Below are 16,035 nucleotides of genomic sequence, written 5' to 3' on the forward strand. Positions count from 1 at the left end.
GGCAGGAACAGTGCACAGCATGTGTATCTGCAGCTACACATGCCATCGAATATATATATATATATATACATATATAAAAGAAACACAATCTGAGCGGGATGGGGTAGGGCAGGGTAAACAGTGGATGAGCTTTGGTGGGTGGGAGCAACAGAGAGCGCACGGTGCGGGAGCATGAGGGTGAAGCAGCAGAGGTGAAGGAGAGCAAAAAAACACATGCGCTTTGTTGGAGTGGCAAACAAAAAAAAAGAGAAAACAAGTTCTGTGAATGTTAGCAGTGGAATGATACAAGTCATTCAACGAAACGAGGATTAAGTAACTACTCCCCAGGCGAGGGAACAATATAAGAAGTATGAGGAAGGAAAGCCATATAATAAGATACAAGCAAATGAGACTCACAGGACAGGTAATCAATGGTAAGAAATGGCCTCCCCTAGAGACCACTGCAAGCATTGGTATTGCCCACAAAAGGTTTTCGACAACTGACAACTAAAAGTTGTCAGTAGACAACACCTAAATAGCAGTATGAACAGCTGTGATGGAGAACCCGGCAGTGCTTTTGCGCACAACTCAGAAGAATACCTGCCCACTGAACACATTTCAATTGTATAACATCAAAGAACAATCTCAAAACAAACCATTCACACACAATAAATTAATCTGAACACCGAAATGAGACACCGAGGAAAAAGTACATAAAACAGAGATATATTTATAAAAAAGAAATGAAAAATAACATTTTTATAACCTTCTGAAAAAAATTTAGTTATAAAATAATCTTATTTAGATAAGTACAGCTTTTCTAAACCACAGGAACATCAGCCACATACAGCAATGGTTTTACACTGCAGTCAAATCTATCCGATACTTCATTGGATTAACTTTCTTCTGTTTGTAGAAACATGCTTCCAGCCATCGTGGTTTCACCAGTACGTGTTTTGAATTTCTCTGCAACAGGCGATTCAATTCCTAAAGTGCACCAACAAAACACACATCATATGAATAATGGTTCTGTTAGTAGTTTTAATTTATAATTGTGCCTGCATCAAAGAACAGATAAAACAGTTAAAAACAAACATACAAATCAACATAAAATATCGTACTTCAGCACGCTCTGTGGAATGAAAATAGCACACAGGAAAAGTTATAGGTGATATATCCCTTGGTAGACTCTGAGTGGCCTCCTGATTACAGACTCAGGGACAGAAAAGGCTCTAACCATGTTGAACCCAGCACCTAGCCTTTGTCTGCTGCGAGTCTTACGCCCCCCATATGGCCCCAACCTAGTCATGGACCCTTAAAAATAAGCATGGAGAAGCTCTGCCAGCAGAGCTGTGGTCCAAATAGAACCGCAGCAGCATGACGCATTGCAGCATCACATCTGAACTGCCGCTGTACAATGCATCCCTGACGCAGGACCTTGCAGCTCCTCAGAGCCTCCACTGTATGGTGATTTCTTGACGCAAGACCTCCCATCTCAACCCCACAGGTCCTCAGAGGCTGCTGCTGCGCGACGTATACTCAATGCAGGCCCTTGCATCACAGCCCCACAGCTCCTCAGAACTGCTGTTGCAGGGTGCATCCTCAACGCAGGGCCTCGCATCACAACCCACACCTACTAGGAATCACCACTTCACGCTGCACACTCAAAAATGGACCTCACAAAGCTCCGCAATCTGGATTGAAGTTACTTTGTTCAGCTAGCCTAACTTGGTCCCTGTATCCAGCCAGCACTCTTTATCGCGGTGAGCCTGAACTTGTGACTTTATCCCAGTTCGATGTAGCGAGAGAAACACAGTTTTGCTTTGTGCCTCTACGCACTATTTTTACCTAAATCTTTAAAATTGCATATCTCCAGTTTTACTGATTGGATTTTTGCTGTTCTGGTGTCAAATATTTTTTTTTTATTTACTTTATTTTTCTAAATTGGTGTGGGATTTTTCTTGTGTTGTGTTTTTACTTTAATACTGTTTGTGAGCTGCATAAGTACTTTACACATTGCCTCTAAATTGAGCCTGACTGCTTTGTGCCCAGCTACCGGCGGTTTAAGCACATGCTAATTGATGGTTTATTTGTGTTTCACCCTGGCAAGAATTGTAGCTGCTTCAGTAGGGTTTTACCCCCCTCAAACAGTAACCCAATTTCCTGCAAAGTTCAAAGAGAATCTTTCTGGGATTTTGTGCATTAGGATAAAGGCAAGTAAAATATCAAGAATGAACTAGTCCAGGTTTTTGGGTAGTCCCCTTTCTACCAGATTTGGTAAGGGGTCAAACCATAAAAGGCCCCATACAGACGTATTTGATGCAATGTCTATGTTAACAATGTCTCTACCAGATGTGAGCAATTGAGCTACTTCATAGGCAGGCTAACACAATTACTGCACAATCAAGTATGATCATCAACTAATGGGCAGAGTCAAAGCCGCCACCCAGATGGTCAGTGAAAACTAGTGACAGCAAGTGAGGATAGTAAACACTCTCAAAATGCAAGGACATTAAGACAAGCAAGGAAGGAAGAGAAAAGCTATTGAAGTCCATGTACTAGAAGGAAGAGGGAATTTGGCCATGCAGAAAAATATGACCCCTCCAGCAAGAAGCCTAGTATGTTGGTAAGCAGGGCAAAAAATGGGTCAGGAAGGAAGGCAAAAGCCCTCAAATGCCACTCATGTATCACAAAGAAGGGGTAAGGGGTATAGGAAAAAAAAGATAAGCTGTCAAGTGGTAGGCCATGTATGACCAGGAAAGGAGGTATAAAGAGGGCAGAGGAAGGAACAAGCTCTAACAAGCAAAGGTCATGCCTAAGAGAAGAAAGAAGTAGGTAAGGCACAACCAGAAAAGGAGGTGGAGGTTCACAGGACACCAAGTAAACACGGGAAAGCCCTTAAATGTCAGGCCAAGTACAAAAAAGAATTCCAGGAGGAAAAAGGCGGTGTAAGGGAGAAAGGAACAAGTTGTCCACTAGGAACATAAAGCTGGGTCAGGAAGAAGGCAATTCTGTCAGAGAGGAACGGACAAGCCTGCAAGATAGAGACTAAGTGAGACTTGGAAGGAGAGAGCATGGTAAAGAACTGAAAGATAACGGGTAGACCAAACGTGACTATGAAGGCAGAGAATTGCATTAAAAAAGGATAAGCACTCATAAGACAGACCAGATATGACCAAGAGAGTGTAAGGCAAAAAATGGGTCACCAAAAGACAGAGGGAAGAAGGGGAACACCTACAGGTGTAAACTTCTACACCGCTGACGAAGAACACAAACTGTTGTTTTGTGATGCATAAAATGATTCCTTTCACTTATACTCATTTGAAATTGGTTGCTGCTTTGAAAAAACGTTATTCTGAAACCTGACACTCCCTACACCTACCTGCATATTTAGACTTACCACTGAATAAAGATGTATTTGCTTTAATAAGTGTGGGAACGTGGACAAATTGTTCCCATTGTGACGAGCCTTGATGAATGGTTTGGGACTTGCAACAAGGACCAAGTCTGGACCTGTAGCTTTCACAAACCAATTAAGTATCAGGTTTTCTTGCAGCCAATATGATCTCTGATACCAGGGACAACATCACTAATTGACAATGGTTGGAGACAGAGCACTGCTATGAAAGCAGAACTATTTTGTGGGGAGGGGAATATGTGCCCCACTGTAGTGCTCCAACAGATCAGCATAACAAAACTGCCATGCTCAATATGGGGCAATATGAATCAGCTGTGCTTGATCCTCTCGCATCTGCTTCAGGGCAACTGGAAGCAGAGGATTCAGAGCAAAGGTGCAGGAAAGACCATGCAACCATTTGAATTGTAAGACGTCATATACGAAACCATTCGGAGGGATGTGCAGAGCAAAGAACAGAAGACACTTCCAGTTCAGCTTTGTGGAAAGAAGTCTACATAAGGACATTCCAATCAGAAGAAAATCATGTTCTTCATTGCAGGATGAAGCTCCTGGCACAGACCAAATACCTTGTCCTATCTCCTCCAAAGGAACACTCTAGCACAAAGATGAAACAATTCTAATAACAGACCGAAGTGGTGACTCACCATGTGATAGGATGAGCACACCCACCAGTTAAAGTCCGGGTTGACTACAGAGAAGGTCTATACATGAAACAGGAGATTTAACTGATGCTGAAGCTACTGCCTTCTTAATCACGACTGGAGGATCCTTATTCACCATCTAGCAGGATGCACCCACAGGATGCACAAGGCCATCAAGTCCAAAAGGTGAAGGATCTATAGAACTGGGACTGGCATAAGATTCAGAAACATCAAAATCCTACACTGAATGTCAGAAATCGAGTTATTAACTTTGGAGGGGGGTGACCCCTACTTACGTAACCCCTTCTGTGCCGCGGACGTAATGGTTACGTCCTGCGGCACAGTGCTGCTGTGCCTAGGACGTAACCATTACGTCCTGGGCACACAGCCCAGAGGGAGCGCCAGCCCAAGTCAAGGATGGAAGGGGAAGCCCTTCCCCTTCCACCCCCGTCCCCCCCCACCCCAGTGACATCAGCGCACGAGCGCGCGCTGATTGTCACAGAGCCTCCCCCATGCGATCGGAAGAGAAATGCTTTGCATTTCTCTTCCGATCACGTGGGGGAGGCCGAGAGAGGCTTCAAAGGGAAGGAAATGTATTTCCTTCCCTTTGAAGTCTCTCTCTGCGTTTTGGCAGCCGGTGCCGGCTGAGCTAGAGGCCAAAATCCAAGCGGGCACCTAGGGAAACCTAGCAAACCAGCACATTTCTGAAAACTAGACACCTAGGGGAGTCCAAGATGGGGTAACTTGTGGGGCTCTACCACATTTTCCTCACATTTCGGTGACAGTGACGGTGGTACCTTACTTGTGTGGGTAGGCCTACTCCCTAATGGCTCTAACTCACTCTTTAGAAGAGAACAACGATGGATTTTTAAATTAGGGACAGCGGCACAAGGATTAAATGATGATATACCTTGGACCATCCTTTCATCTTAACTCACTCTCTTGCTGAATATTGCATTGACTATCATCATTAACTTTATTTGACTTTGAACCTAATTCGATTATTAGCCTATAGTAATTCAAATTTGTTTTCTCTACGTTTATTCTATTTTTGACTCTACTTTCACTCTTGTTCTGCCTTTTCCCTGGATTTGGCAGACATCTGAAAGTTTTCATATGGATCCTCACATTCCAATGCCTTGCGAGCTATCAAGGACCTTACAACACATATATATATAAAAACGCGCTATATATACCATGCGCGTTTCCCTCTGCATATACTTTTAACTGGTTCATCTTTTTACAAAACAACTTTTTTCGATCGAGTGGATCGGACGTTTCCAAAACGAGCTTTTGAAATAAACAATTCCGTATTTGTAGTCCTTTATAGAGGGCTTTATAGGGGCCGTAGTCCGTTTTTTCTTTTCACTACTTACGAACCGGCAAGTTCTTCCGGGTTCATTTGTCACATTTCCTCGTAAAACACCGGCACAACGTCGGACCTTTGTTCGACAAGGACATGGGTCACGAGGGTAGGTTAAGAAGCCGACTACTAAGGAATGAGAAGTAAGTCATTTCCCTATGCTTTTCCTGACTTCTTCCACCTCTTCTTTAGTGTCGATCCCTGTACCTGGACAGAGCAATTTAACCATCGACATACAAACGAGTATCTATTTATATACGCTTAACTGTCCTTTATAAGTAATCGACTCGGATGGGTTTGCTAACCACTACCTACTCTCCCCGATCACTGATTAGATTCAGAATAGGATATTTTTCCAGTCTCACACTGTCATGAGCCTTGTTATAAACGATAATTTTTTACAATAATACGAATTTTACGAATACAATCATTTATGTAAAATCCCTCTTACCATCCAGTTACGATTAATCTCTTGAGATGATCACTGATTTCTCCATCATGAAAGAATCCCTGCAACCTACAACTATTACTATAAATTTGATATAATCACTGATTTCTCCATCTATACTAACTTATGATATTTTCTTCATGGACGATGGTTTTCTCTGTTGAGATGAATGTCATATGTTTGCTGATAAGGATCGCCATGCGGAGTAACACTTGTTTTGGCGTTCTGTGAATTACTGATATGTGAACAGCTTATTACACTAACTTTTTTTATGCACCAACAGAATATTAGTTCCTTTTCCTGACCGTGATCCTTTTAGCATTGTCCTGAAATTGGGGATGGTAAGCTAATTCTCATATATAATTTTTCACTAGAGTGAGACACTATAATCTATACTAACTTCACACAAGCACTAATCTTGCATCTTTAGTGACATAACCTGATATTGAGTTTTGTTTTATCTATTTAGGGCGACCTTTTATACAAGTAGAACTAAGTAAGTGACTACTTTTTCCTAGATATTGTTGAACATTAGTTCTGACATTTTGGAGTAGATTTTCTATTGGTCCTGAGAAAGCGTCATAGGATCCGGCTGGACCATCTCGACGCGAAACATGTAGACCTGTCATCGAGTGATACCATATAGTGTTTATCCTCGTTTGTTTTGAGAGAGGGTGACCATTATTTATCACCCGGACTCTCCACTCTGTTTTTAATCTTGGTCTTCATCATATAAAACTGATTAAAGCATGAGTGATATTTATTGATGAAGAACCAATTTTAATTCATTCTATTCACTCCATTTATTTTTGGGTTCTTCAAATTGGACACCTCTTTTTTCAAACTATTTTGAAGGTGCGACTATTCAAGCACCCCGGGTAAGAGCTCCCCCTTGGGGGGAGACCGTTAGGCATTGCAGTACCAGCCTAACGAGGAGCTGTCCCAATGATGAAGCCAGTCATCCATTGTGATGCATGAGGGTTCTTGCTCCTGTGTATATATATATATATATACATATATATATAATTGTTCACCCTGATAATTTCTCTAGATAGGAACAGTGTACTCTGATTTTCACAACGTTATATTGGGAGGCTGTACACTGGACCTGTAATCTCCCGGTCCCTCTTCTATTAATCCGTGGGTAGGCCTAGCACCTGCGACAGGAAATGCCCCAAAACACTATCTGGACACATAAAAATTATCAAAACAAAACTACCTGTTTTTTTGGGGGGGGGGTGCACCTGCATTTCTGGTCTTGGACTCAGCAGCCATCTAGGGAAACCTACCAAACCCAGACATTTCGGAAAACTAGACACCCGAGGGAGTCCAGGGAACTGTGACTTGCGTGGATCCCCTAATGATTTCTTACCCAGAATCCTCAGCAAACCTCAAATTGAGCTAAAAAAAAAAAACACTTTTTCCCCACATTTCTGTGTGGGATAACCGCAGCGGGACAAATTTCATACCACCCAATGTTCCCCTCAGTCTCCCGGCAAAAATGATCCATCACTTGTGTAGGTGGACCAAGTGCCTGTGACAGGGAAGAGCCAAAAACATGTCGAAATTGAGGGGGAACCAAAGCGGGTCCAAAAGAGCAGTCTAAAAAAATACATTATTAGGCTGACAAGTGCAGCAGAATTTTTATCGGTATAGATGAGACAATGTTTGGTGGTAGGAATTTCGTGGATTCCTGCTGATTCCAGAATGTTCCATCACAAAAATGTGGGAAAAATGTGTGATTTCCAGCAAAGTTGGAGGTTTGCAGGGCATTTTGGGTAAGAAAATGGTGCAGGGTGCATGTGAAGCACACCACCCTGGAATCAACCAGATGTTTAGTTTTCAGATGTGTCTGGGTCTTGTAGATTTTTCTACATGGCAGCGTCCCAAAGTGAAAAAAGTGCAGCCCTCACCATTCCAAGTGGGACGATTTTGCGAGTTACCAAGCTCTCATGGCCCAAATGTAAAACCAAAACCCAAAATAATCAAATGTCTTTTTGCTTGCTGTGGGATAAGATGTTTTAGTGTGCGGGGGGCGAGCTGAAAGACTGTTACCCCCCTTCAATTGGGGTGGGGGCATAACTAGGCCCATACTGGTTGGTAGCCATCACCCCAGAATTCTTTTTTTTTTTTTTTTTAATTCCATGCCATCTAGTAGACTTTCTGCCCCTCCAGGGTGTGGATCAGGGGTAATTTCCCCATCTGCCCACTGGTGTGCAGAACAACTTTGGCCCCTCTTATTTTGGAAAACAAAATCTTCCCTGGTCCCTGGTGGGCAGATGGGTCTTCCAAAAATAGGCCGATCTGCCCCCAAGGGGGGCAGATATGGCCAAAAGTAATGTGCCTCCATGGGGAGCGACCCTTGCCCAAGGGGCAGACCCCCAAACAAATACACATACACACACACCAATCCCTGGTGTCTAGTGGTTTCTGCCCCCCTAGGGGGCAGATTGGCCTAACACAAATAGGCTGATCTGCCCCCAAGGGGGGCAGAAATGCCCTAAATACAATTTGCCCCCCAGGGGAGCGACCCTTGCCTAGGGGTTCACTCCCCATACATAAAAACATAAAGTAAATACAAATATATATATATATATATATTTATATATATATATATATATATGGAAAATGTCACTTACCCAGTGTACATCTGTTTGTGGCATTAGTCGCTGCAGATTCACATGCTGTGCACATCCCGCCATCTGGTGTTGGGCTCGGAGTGTTACAAGTTGTTTTTCTTCGAAGAAGTCTTTTCGAGTCACGAGATTGGGGGGCTCCTCCCATTTCGGCTCCATTGCGCATGGGCGTCGACTCCATCTTAGATTGTTTTCCCCCGCAGAGGGTGAGGTAGGTACTGTATATGCTAGTAATAGTGTCCATGCAATGGAGTGAATAGGTATATACATAATGTAGTTTAAAGTAATATATATATTTACGAATATACAGATGTTCAAGATCAACTTCTAAACGGCTACAGGCACCCGGGGAGGCGGGTGGGCGCATGTGAATCTGCAGCGACTAATGCCACGAACAGATGTACACTGGGTAAGTGACATTTTCCGTTCGGTGGCATGTGTAGCTGCAGATACACATGCTGTGTATAGACTAGTAAGCAGTTATCTCCCCAAAAGCGGTGGTTCAGCCTGTAGGAGTTGAAGTTGTCTGAAACAATGTTCGTAGTACTGCTTGGCCTACTGTGGCTTGCTGTGTTGTTAGCACGTCTACACAGTAGTGTTTGGTAAATGTATGAGGCGTAGACCATGTAGCTGCCTTACATATTTCCGTCATTGGAATATTTCCTAGAAAGGCCATGGTAGCACCTTTCTTTCTAGTTGAGTGTGCCTTTGGTGTAATAGGCAGTTCTCTTTTAGCTTTAAGATAACAGGTTTGAATGCACTTAACTATCCATCTAGCAATGCCTTGCTTAGAAATTGGATTTCCTGTATGAGGTTTTTGGAAAGCAATAAATAATTGTTTTGTTTTGCGAATTAGTTTTGTTCTGTCAATGTAGTACATTAACGCTCTTTTGATGTCCAATGTATGTAGTGCTCTTTCAGCTACAGAGTCTGGCTGTGGGAAGAACACTGGTAATTCTACTGTTTGATTTAAGTGGAACGGTGATATGACTTTTGGTAAAAATTTAGGATTTGTTCGTAGAACTACTTTATGCTTGTGTATCTGAATAAATGGTTCTTGTATGGTAAATGCTTGAATCTCACTTACTCTTCTTAAAGATGTGATGGCAATTAAAAATGCAACTTTCCATGTTAAGTATTGCATTTCACAAGAGTGCATGGGCTCAAAAGGTGGACCCATGAGTCGTGTTAAGACAATGTTGAGGTTCCATGAAGGAACTGGTGGTGTTCTTGGTGGTATAATTCTTTTCAGACCTTCCATAAATGCTTTTATGACTGGTATTCTAAATAGAGAAGTTGAGTGCGTAATTTGCAGGTAAGCTGAAATTGCTGTAAGATGTATTTTAATGGAAGAAAAAGCTAGCTTTGATTTTTGCAAATGTAGTAAGTATCCTACGATGTCTTTGGCAGATGCGTGTAAGGGTTGAATTTGATTATTGTGGCAGTAATAAACAAATCTTTTCCACTTATTTGCATAGCAATGTCTAGTGGTAGGTTTCCTAGCTTGTTTTATCACCTCCATACATTCCTGTGTAAGGTCTAAATGTCCGGACTCTAGGACTTCAGGAGCCAGACTGCTAGATTCAGCGATGCTGGATTTGGGTGTCTGATATGTTGTTAGTGTTGAGTTAACAGATCTGGTATGTTTGGTAGTTTGACATGAGGCACTACTGAGAGGTCTAGTAGTGTTGTGTACCAAGGTTGCCTTGCCTATGTCGGTGCTATTAGTATGAGTTTGAGTTTGTTTTGACTCAGCTTGTTTACTAGATATGGAAGGAGTGGGAGAGGGGGAAAAGCGTAAGCAAATATCCCTGACCAACTCATCCATAACGCATTGCCCTGAGACTGATCTTGTGGGTACCTGGATGCGAAGTTTGGGCATTTTGCGTTTTCCTTTGTTGCAAATAGATCTATTTGTGGCGTTCCCCAACTCTGGAAGTAAGTATGCAGTATTTAAGGGTGAATCTCCCATTCGTGGATCTGTTGGTGATCCCGAGAAAGATTGTCCGCTAGCTGGTTCTGAATTCCTGGAATAAATTGTGCTATTAGGCGAATGTGGTTGTGAATCGCCCAATGCCATTTTTTCTGTGCCAGGAGACACAACTGTGTTGAGTGTGTGCCTCCCTGTTTGTTTAGGTAATACATCGTTGTCATGTTGTCTGTTTTGACAAGAATGTGTTTGTAGCTTATTATGGGTTGAAATGCTTTCAGCGCTAGAAATACTGCCAATAGTTCTAAGTGATTTATGTGAAACTGTTTTTGGTGAGTGTCCAATTGTCCTTGGATGCTGTATTGATTGAGGTGTGCTCCCCACCCTATCATGGAGGCATCTGTTGTTATTACGTATTGTGGCACTGGGTCTTGGAAAGGCCGCCCTTGGTTTAAATTTATACTGTTCCACCATTGAAGCGAGGTGTATGTTTGGTGGTCTACCAACACCAGATCTAGAATTTGACCCTGTGCCTGTGACCACTGTGATGCTAGGCTCTGTTGTAAGGGCCGCATGTGCAACCTTGCGTTTGGGACAATGGCTATGCATGAGGACATCATGCCTAGGAGTTTCATCACCTTTTTGACTTGTATTTTTTGATTTGGATACATGGCCTGTATTACATTGTGAAATGCGTGAACCCTTTGTGGACTTGGAGTGGCAATCCCTTTTGCTGTGTTGATTGTCGCCCCTAAGTATTGCTGTGTTTGACACGGCAGAAGGTGTGACTTTGTGTAGTTGATTGAGAAACCTAGTTTGTGTAGGGTTTCTATGACATACTTTGTGTGTTGTGAACACCTTTCTAGAGTGTTGGTTTTGATTAACCAATCGTCTAGGTACGGGAACACATGTATTTGCTGCCTTCTGATATGTGCAGCTACGACTGCTAGGCACTTTGTAAAAACTCTTGGCGCAGTTGTTATTCCGAATGGCAACACCTTGAATTGTTAATGTGTTCCTTGGAATACAAACCTTAAGTACTTTCTGTGTGAAGGATGTATCGGTATATGGAAATATGCATCCTTTAGGTCTAGTGTTGTCATGTAGTCTTGTTGTTTGAGTAGTGGGATTACGTCTTGTAATGTCACCGTGTGAAAGTGATCTGATTTGATGTAGGTATTTAATGTTCGGAGATCTAATATAGGTCTCAGAGTCTTGTCTTTTTTGGGTATGAGAAAGTACAGAGAGTAAACTCCTGTTCCTTTCTAGTGTTCTGGTACTAATTCTATTGCTTCTTTTAGTAGTAATGCTTGAACTTCTAGTCCTAGAAGATCTACATGTTGTTTTGACATATTGTGTGTTTTCGGGTGCACGTTTGGAGGGAATTTGAGAAATTCTATGCAATAACCATGCTGGATAATTGCCAGTACCCAAGTGTCTGTTGTTATCTCCTCCCAATGTTTGTAAAATTGTCTTAGTCTCCCCCCCACAGGTGTTATGTGTTGGGGATGTGTGACTTGGAAGTCACTGTTTGTTTTGAGGGGTTTTGGGGCTTTGGAACTTCCCTCTATTTTTTGGGAATTGTGCCCCTCTATATGCCCCCGAAAACTTCCCCGCTGGTATTGGCTTTGATAAGTGGGCCTTGCTTGTGAGGTTGTGGCCTCTGTAGGTTGACCTCGAAACCCTCCCCTAAATGGTGTTTTGCGAAATGTGCCTCTGCTTTGTGGGGAGTAGAGTGCGCCGATGGCTTTTGCGGTATCAGTATCTTTTTTGAGTTTTTCAATAGCAGTGTCGACTTCCGGCCCAAACAACTGCTGTTCATTAAAGGGCATATTCAGCACGGCTTGTTGTATTTCCGGCTTGAATCCTGACGTACGCAACCATGCGTGTCTCCTTATTGTTATTGCAGTATTTACTGTCCTTGCAGCTGTATCTGCTGCGTCCATTGATGACCGTATCTGATTATTGGAGATACTTTGTCCTTCTTCTACCACTTGTTGTTCCCTTTTCTGGAACTCTTTGGGTAAGTGTTCTATGAAATGCTGCATTTCGTCCCAATGAGCTCTATCGTATCTTGCCAAAAGTGCTTGTGAATTGGCAATACGCCATTGGTTTGCTGCTTGTGCTGCAACTCTTTTACCAGCAGCATCGAATTTGGGACTCTCCATGTCTGGAAGTGGTGCATCTCCTGAGGTATGAGAGTTTGCTCTCTTGCGAGCTGCCCCAACAACCATAGAATCTGGTGTTAATTGCTGCGTAATATAAACAGGGTCTGTTGGTGGTGGTTTGTACTTTTTTTCCACCCTTGGAGTTATGGCTCTGCCTTTAACAGGATCCTGAAATATTTGTTTTGAATGTTTTAGCATTCCCGGGAGCATAGGTAAGCTTTGGTATTGGCTATGAGTGGAGGAGAGTGTATTAAATAAAACGTCATCCTCAATTGGTTCCGAATGCAAGGTGACGTTATGAAACGCAGCTGCCCTTGAGACCACCTGCGTGTAGGATGTACTGTCTTCAGGTGGCGACGGCCTTGTAGGGTAACAGTCTGGGCTGTTATCTGATATCATAAAGGTCCCATGCATCAGGATCATCTTGACTCATTGCAGTATGAGTCGGGGATTGTATCAGTGGTGGAGTGGCTACCGGTGATGTGTGCATTGATGGTGGTGGAGATGTTTGTCTTGCCACCTTTGCCTGTGGCTGCTTGTCCTTTTCGTGAAAGGCAAGTCTTCTTTTCATCTTAATTGGGGGAAGAGTGCTTATCTTCCCTGTGTCTTTTTGAATGTGGAGCCTTCTTTGAGTGTAGTCTGGCTCAACAGATTGAAGTTCCTCTCCAAACTTATGTCCTTGCATTTGGGAGGACAATCCCTGTTCCTCTGTGTAGGAACCTGTTTTCGGTTCCGAGGCTGGATGTTTCGGAATCGAAATCTTTTCGGTCGCCTTTTTGTGCTCCGAGGCAACCTTCTTTATTTTCGGCGTCGTGGTTTCTCGGTGCCGAATCTGTTCGGGGCCGGTGTCTCGGGCCCAAGATTGCTGTGTGGCGGTATCTCGACTGGAGTCGGATGACTTCGCCACATGCATGCCCTTTTACGGTGCCGATGATCGGTCACCTATTTTTCGGGTTAAGCCATGGCCTGTTGGCGGTGGCGTCCCCTGGGCTTTTGTTGTCTTCTCGTGAGTTTTATGTTTCGATGTCTTACTCACGGTTTTCGGCGTTTCTTCGGGATCGAGCTCGTCCGAGTCCGATTCATGGATGGAGAAGCTTTCTTCTTCTTCCTCGAAACGCCCTTGTCCTGTCGGCGCCGATGCCATCTGCAGTCTTCTTGCTCTTCGGTCTCTTAATGTCTTCCTCGACCGAAACGCTCGACAGGCCTCACAGGTATCCTCATTGTGCTCTGGAGACAGACACAAGTTACAGACCAGATGCTGATCTGTATATGGATACTTGTTATGGCATTTTGGGCAGAAGCGGAATGGGGTCCGTTCCATCAGCCTTGAAGAGACACATGGCCGGGCCAACCAGGCCCCGACGGGGGGATCGAAAAAACCCCGAAGGGCCACCGGAGCTCTTCAAAAGTCAGTGTCGATCTGTTATAACTAACCCGATACCGAAAGCAAACAATACCAACAATTTTTCCGAGATTTTAACTAACTTTCCGACCCGAAACACAGAGCGAAAAGGAACACGTCCGAACCCGATGGCGGAAAAAAAACAATCTAAGATGGAGTCGACGCCCATGCGCAATGGAGCCGAAATGGGAGGAGTCCCTCGATCTCGTGACTCGAAAAGACTTCTTCGAAGAAAAACAACTTGTAACGAGCCCAACACCAGATGGCGGGATGTGCACAGCATGTGTATCTGCAGCTACACATGCCACCGAACATATATATATATATCCCTGATGTCTAGAGGTTTTTGCCCCCCCCATCCCCCAAAGGCAGATCGGTCTAATTCTCTTAGGCAGATCTGTCTCGGGGGGGGGGGTGTTTAAGAAAAGGCCTAAAAATATTTTGCCCACCCGGGGAGCGGCCCTTGCCCAAGGGGCTGCTCCCCTTATGCATAAGGATGATAAAAAACACAAAAAACTCCCTGGTGTCTAGAGGTTTCTGCTCCCCCCCCACCCCCCCGGGGGCAGACTTGCCGAATTATATAGAAAGAAATGGCCTAAAACAATTTGGTTCCCCAGGGAGCGACCATTGCCGAAGGGGTCGCTCCCTACACATAAAAAAATAAAAAATAAATGATCCCTGGTGTCTAGGGTTTTTTTGCCCCGCTCCCCCGGGGGCAGAAATGGCCTAAAAATTATTTCCCCCTCTGGGGAGCGGCCCTTGCCCAAGGGGTCGCTCCCTACACATAAAAGAAAAAAAACAAAACAAAAATAAATAAATGATCCCTGGTGTCTAGGGGTTTTCTGCCCCCAAATGGCCTATAAGTTATTTGCCCCCCCTGGGGAGCGGCCCTTGCCAAGGGGCCACTCCCCTTATACGGAAGTATAATATAAAAAAAATATTCTCTGGTGTCTAGTGGTTTCTGCCCCCCCCGGGGACAGATCGGCCGAATTATATAGAAAGAAATGGCCTAAAACAATTTGGTTCCCCAGGGAGCGACCATTGCCGAAGGGGTCGCTCCCTACACATAAAAAAATAAAAAATAAATGATCCCTGGTGTCTAGGGGTTTTTTGCCCCGCTCCCCCGGGGGCAGAAATGGCCTAAAAATTATTTCCCCCTCTGGGGAGCAGCCCTTGCCCAAGGGGTCGCTCCCTACACATAAAAGAAAAAAAACAAAACAAAAATAAATAAATGATCCCTGGTGTCTAGGGGTTTTCTGCCCCCAAATGGCCTATAAGTTATTTGCCCCCCCTGGGGAGCGGCCCTTGCCAAGGGGCCACTCCCCTTATACGGAAGTATAATATAAAAAAAATATTCTCTGGTGTCTAGTGGTTTCTGCCCCCCCCGGGGACAGATCGGCCTAATTATATTGCCAAGGGGCCACTCCCCTTATGTCCATTTCCAAACAAAACAAAAATCCCTGGTGTCTAGTGGGCATTTCTGCTACCCGATCGCATTGCGATTGGGCAGCAAAAATGCTTGCAGACACATGAAAGGAAAGGAAAGGCCTTTCCTTTCCTTTCATGCCTCTGCTGGCCCCCTCCTCCCGAGCAGAAGGGAAATGCATTTCTCTTCCGCAATCGTGCTGGAAGCATGCATGATGGGCTGACGTCATCAGATGTCACAGAGGGGGTTGGGGGTGGAAGGGGAAATGATTCCCCTTCCAGCCCTGACCTGGGGGGCGGCCATCATGGGGAGCGCTAGCGCTTCCCCCGAGGGCCGGTAAACGGACGTAATGGTTACGTCCATGGTGCCTCACAGACGCAGCCTTGGACGTAACCATTACGTCCATGGCCATCAAGGGGTTAAGGGTCAAGAGCTTGATGGAACAGCTATGCACAGGCCTGAAAGGCTTGCTCATCAGGATGGTAAGAACCAAATTAAGGACCCATCTCAGCATAACAAAAGGAATAGGAGGAAACCTGTATGTATAACATTTAAAAAAATGCATCACAGTTGGTGACTATTGTGCCTGACCTTCTCTGCAGGGTCATCCTCGAATCTTTTGCC

General features: G+C 44.1%; 1 protein-coding gene across 1 annotated transcript in view; it reads right to left on the reverse strand.

The window, feature by feature from the left end:
- Positions 1-684: 684 nt before the first annotated feature.
- The window catches only part of CHD1L (chromodomain helicase DNA binding protein 1 like), a 228,787-nt gene continuing 213,436 nt past the window's right edge, over positions 685-16,035 (reverse strand). The window contains exon 25 of the mRNA XM_069204150.1: positions 685-966. Within this exon, the coding sequence (XP_069060251.1) occupies positions 838-966 (129 nt within the window). The 3' untranslated portion in view covers positions 685-837. The remainder of the gene's footprint in view (positions 967-16,035) is intronic.

The sequence above is a fragment of the Pleurodeles waltl genome, chromosome 8 (assembly GCF_031143425.1).
Source record: "Pleurodeles waltl isolate 20211129_DDA chromosome 8, aPleWal1.hap1.20221129, whole genome shotgun sequence".
NCBI lineage: Eukaryota > Metazoa > Chordata > Amphibia > Caudata > Salamandridae > Pleurodeles > Pleurodeles waltl.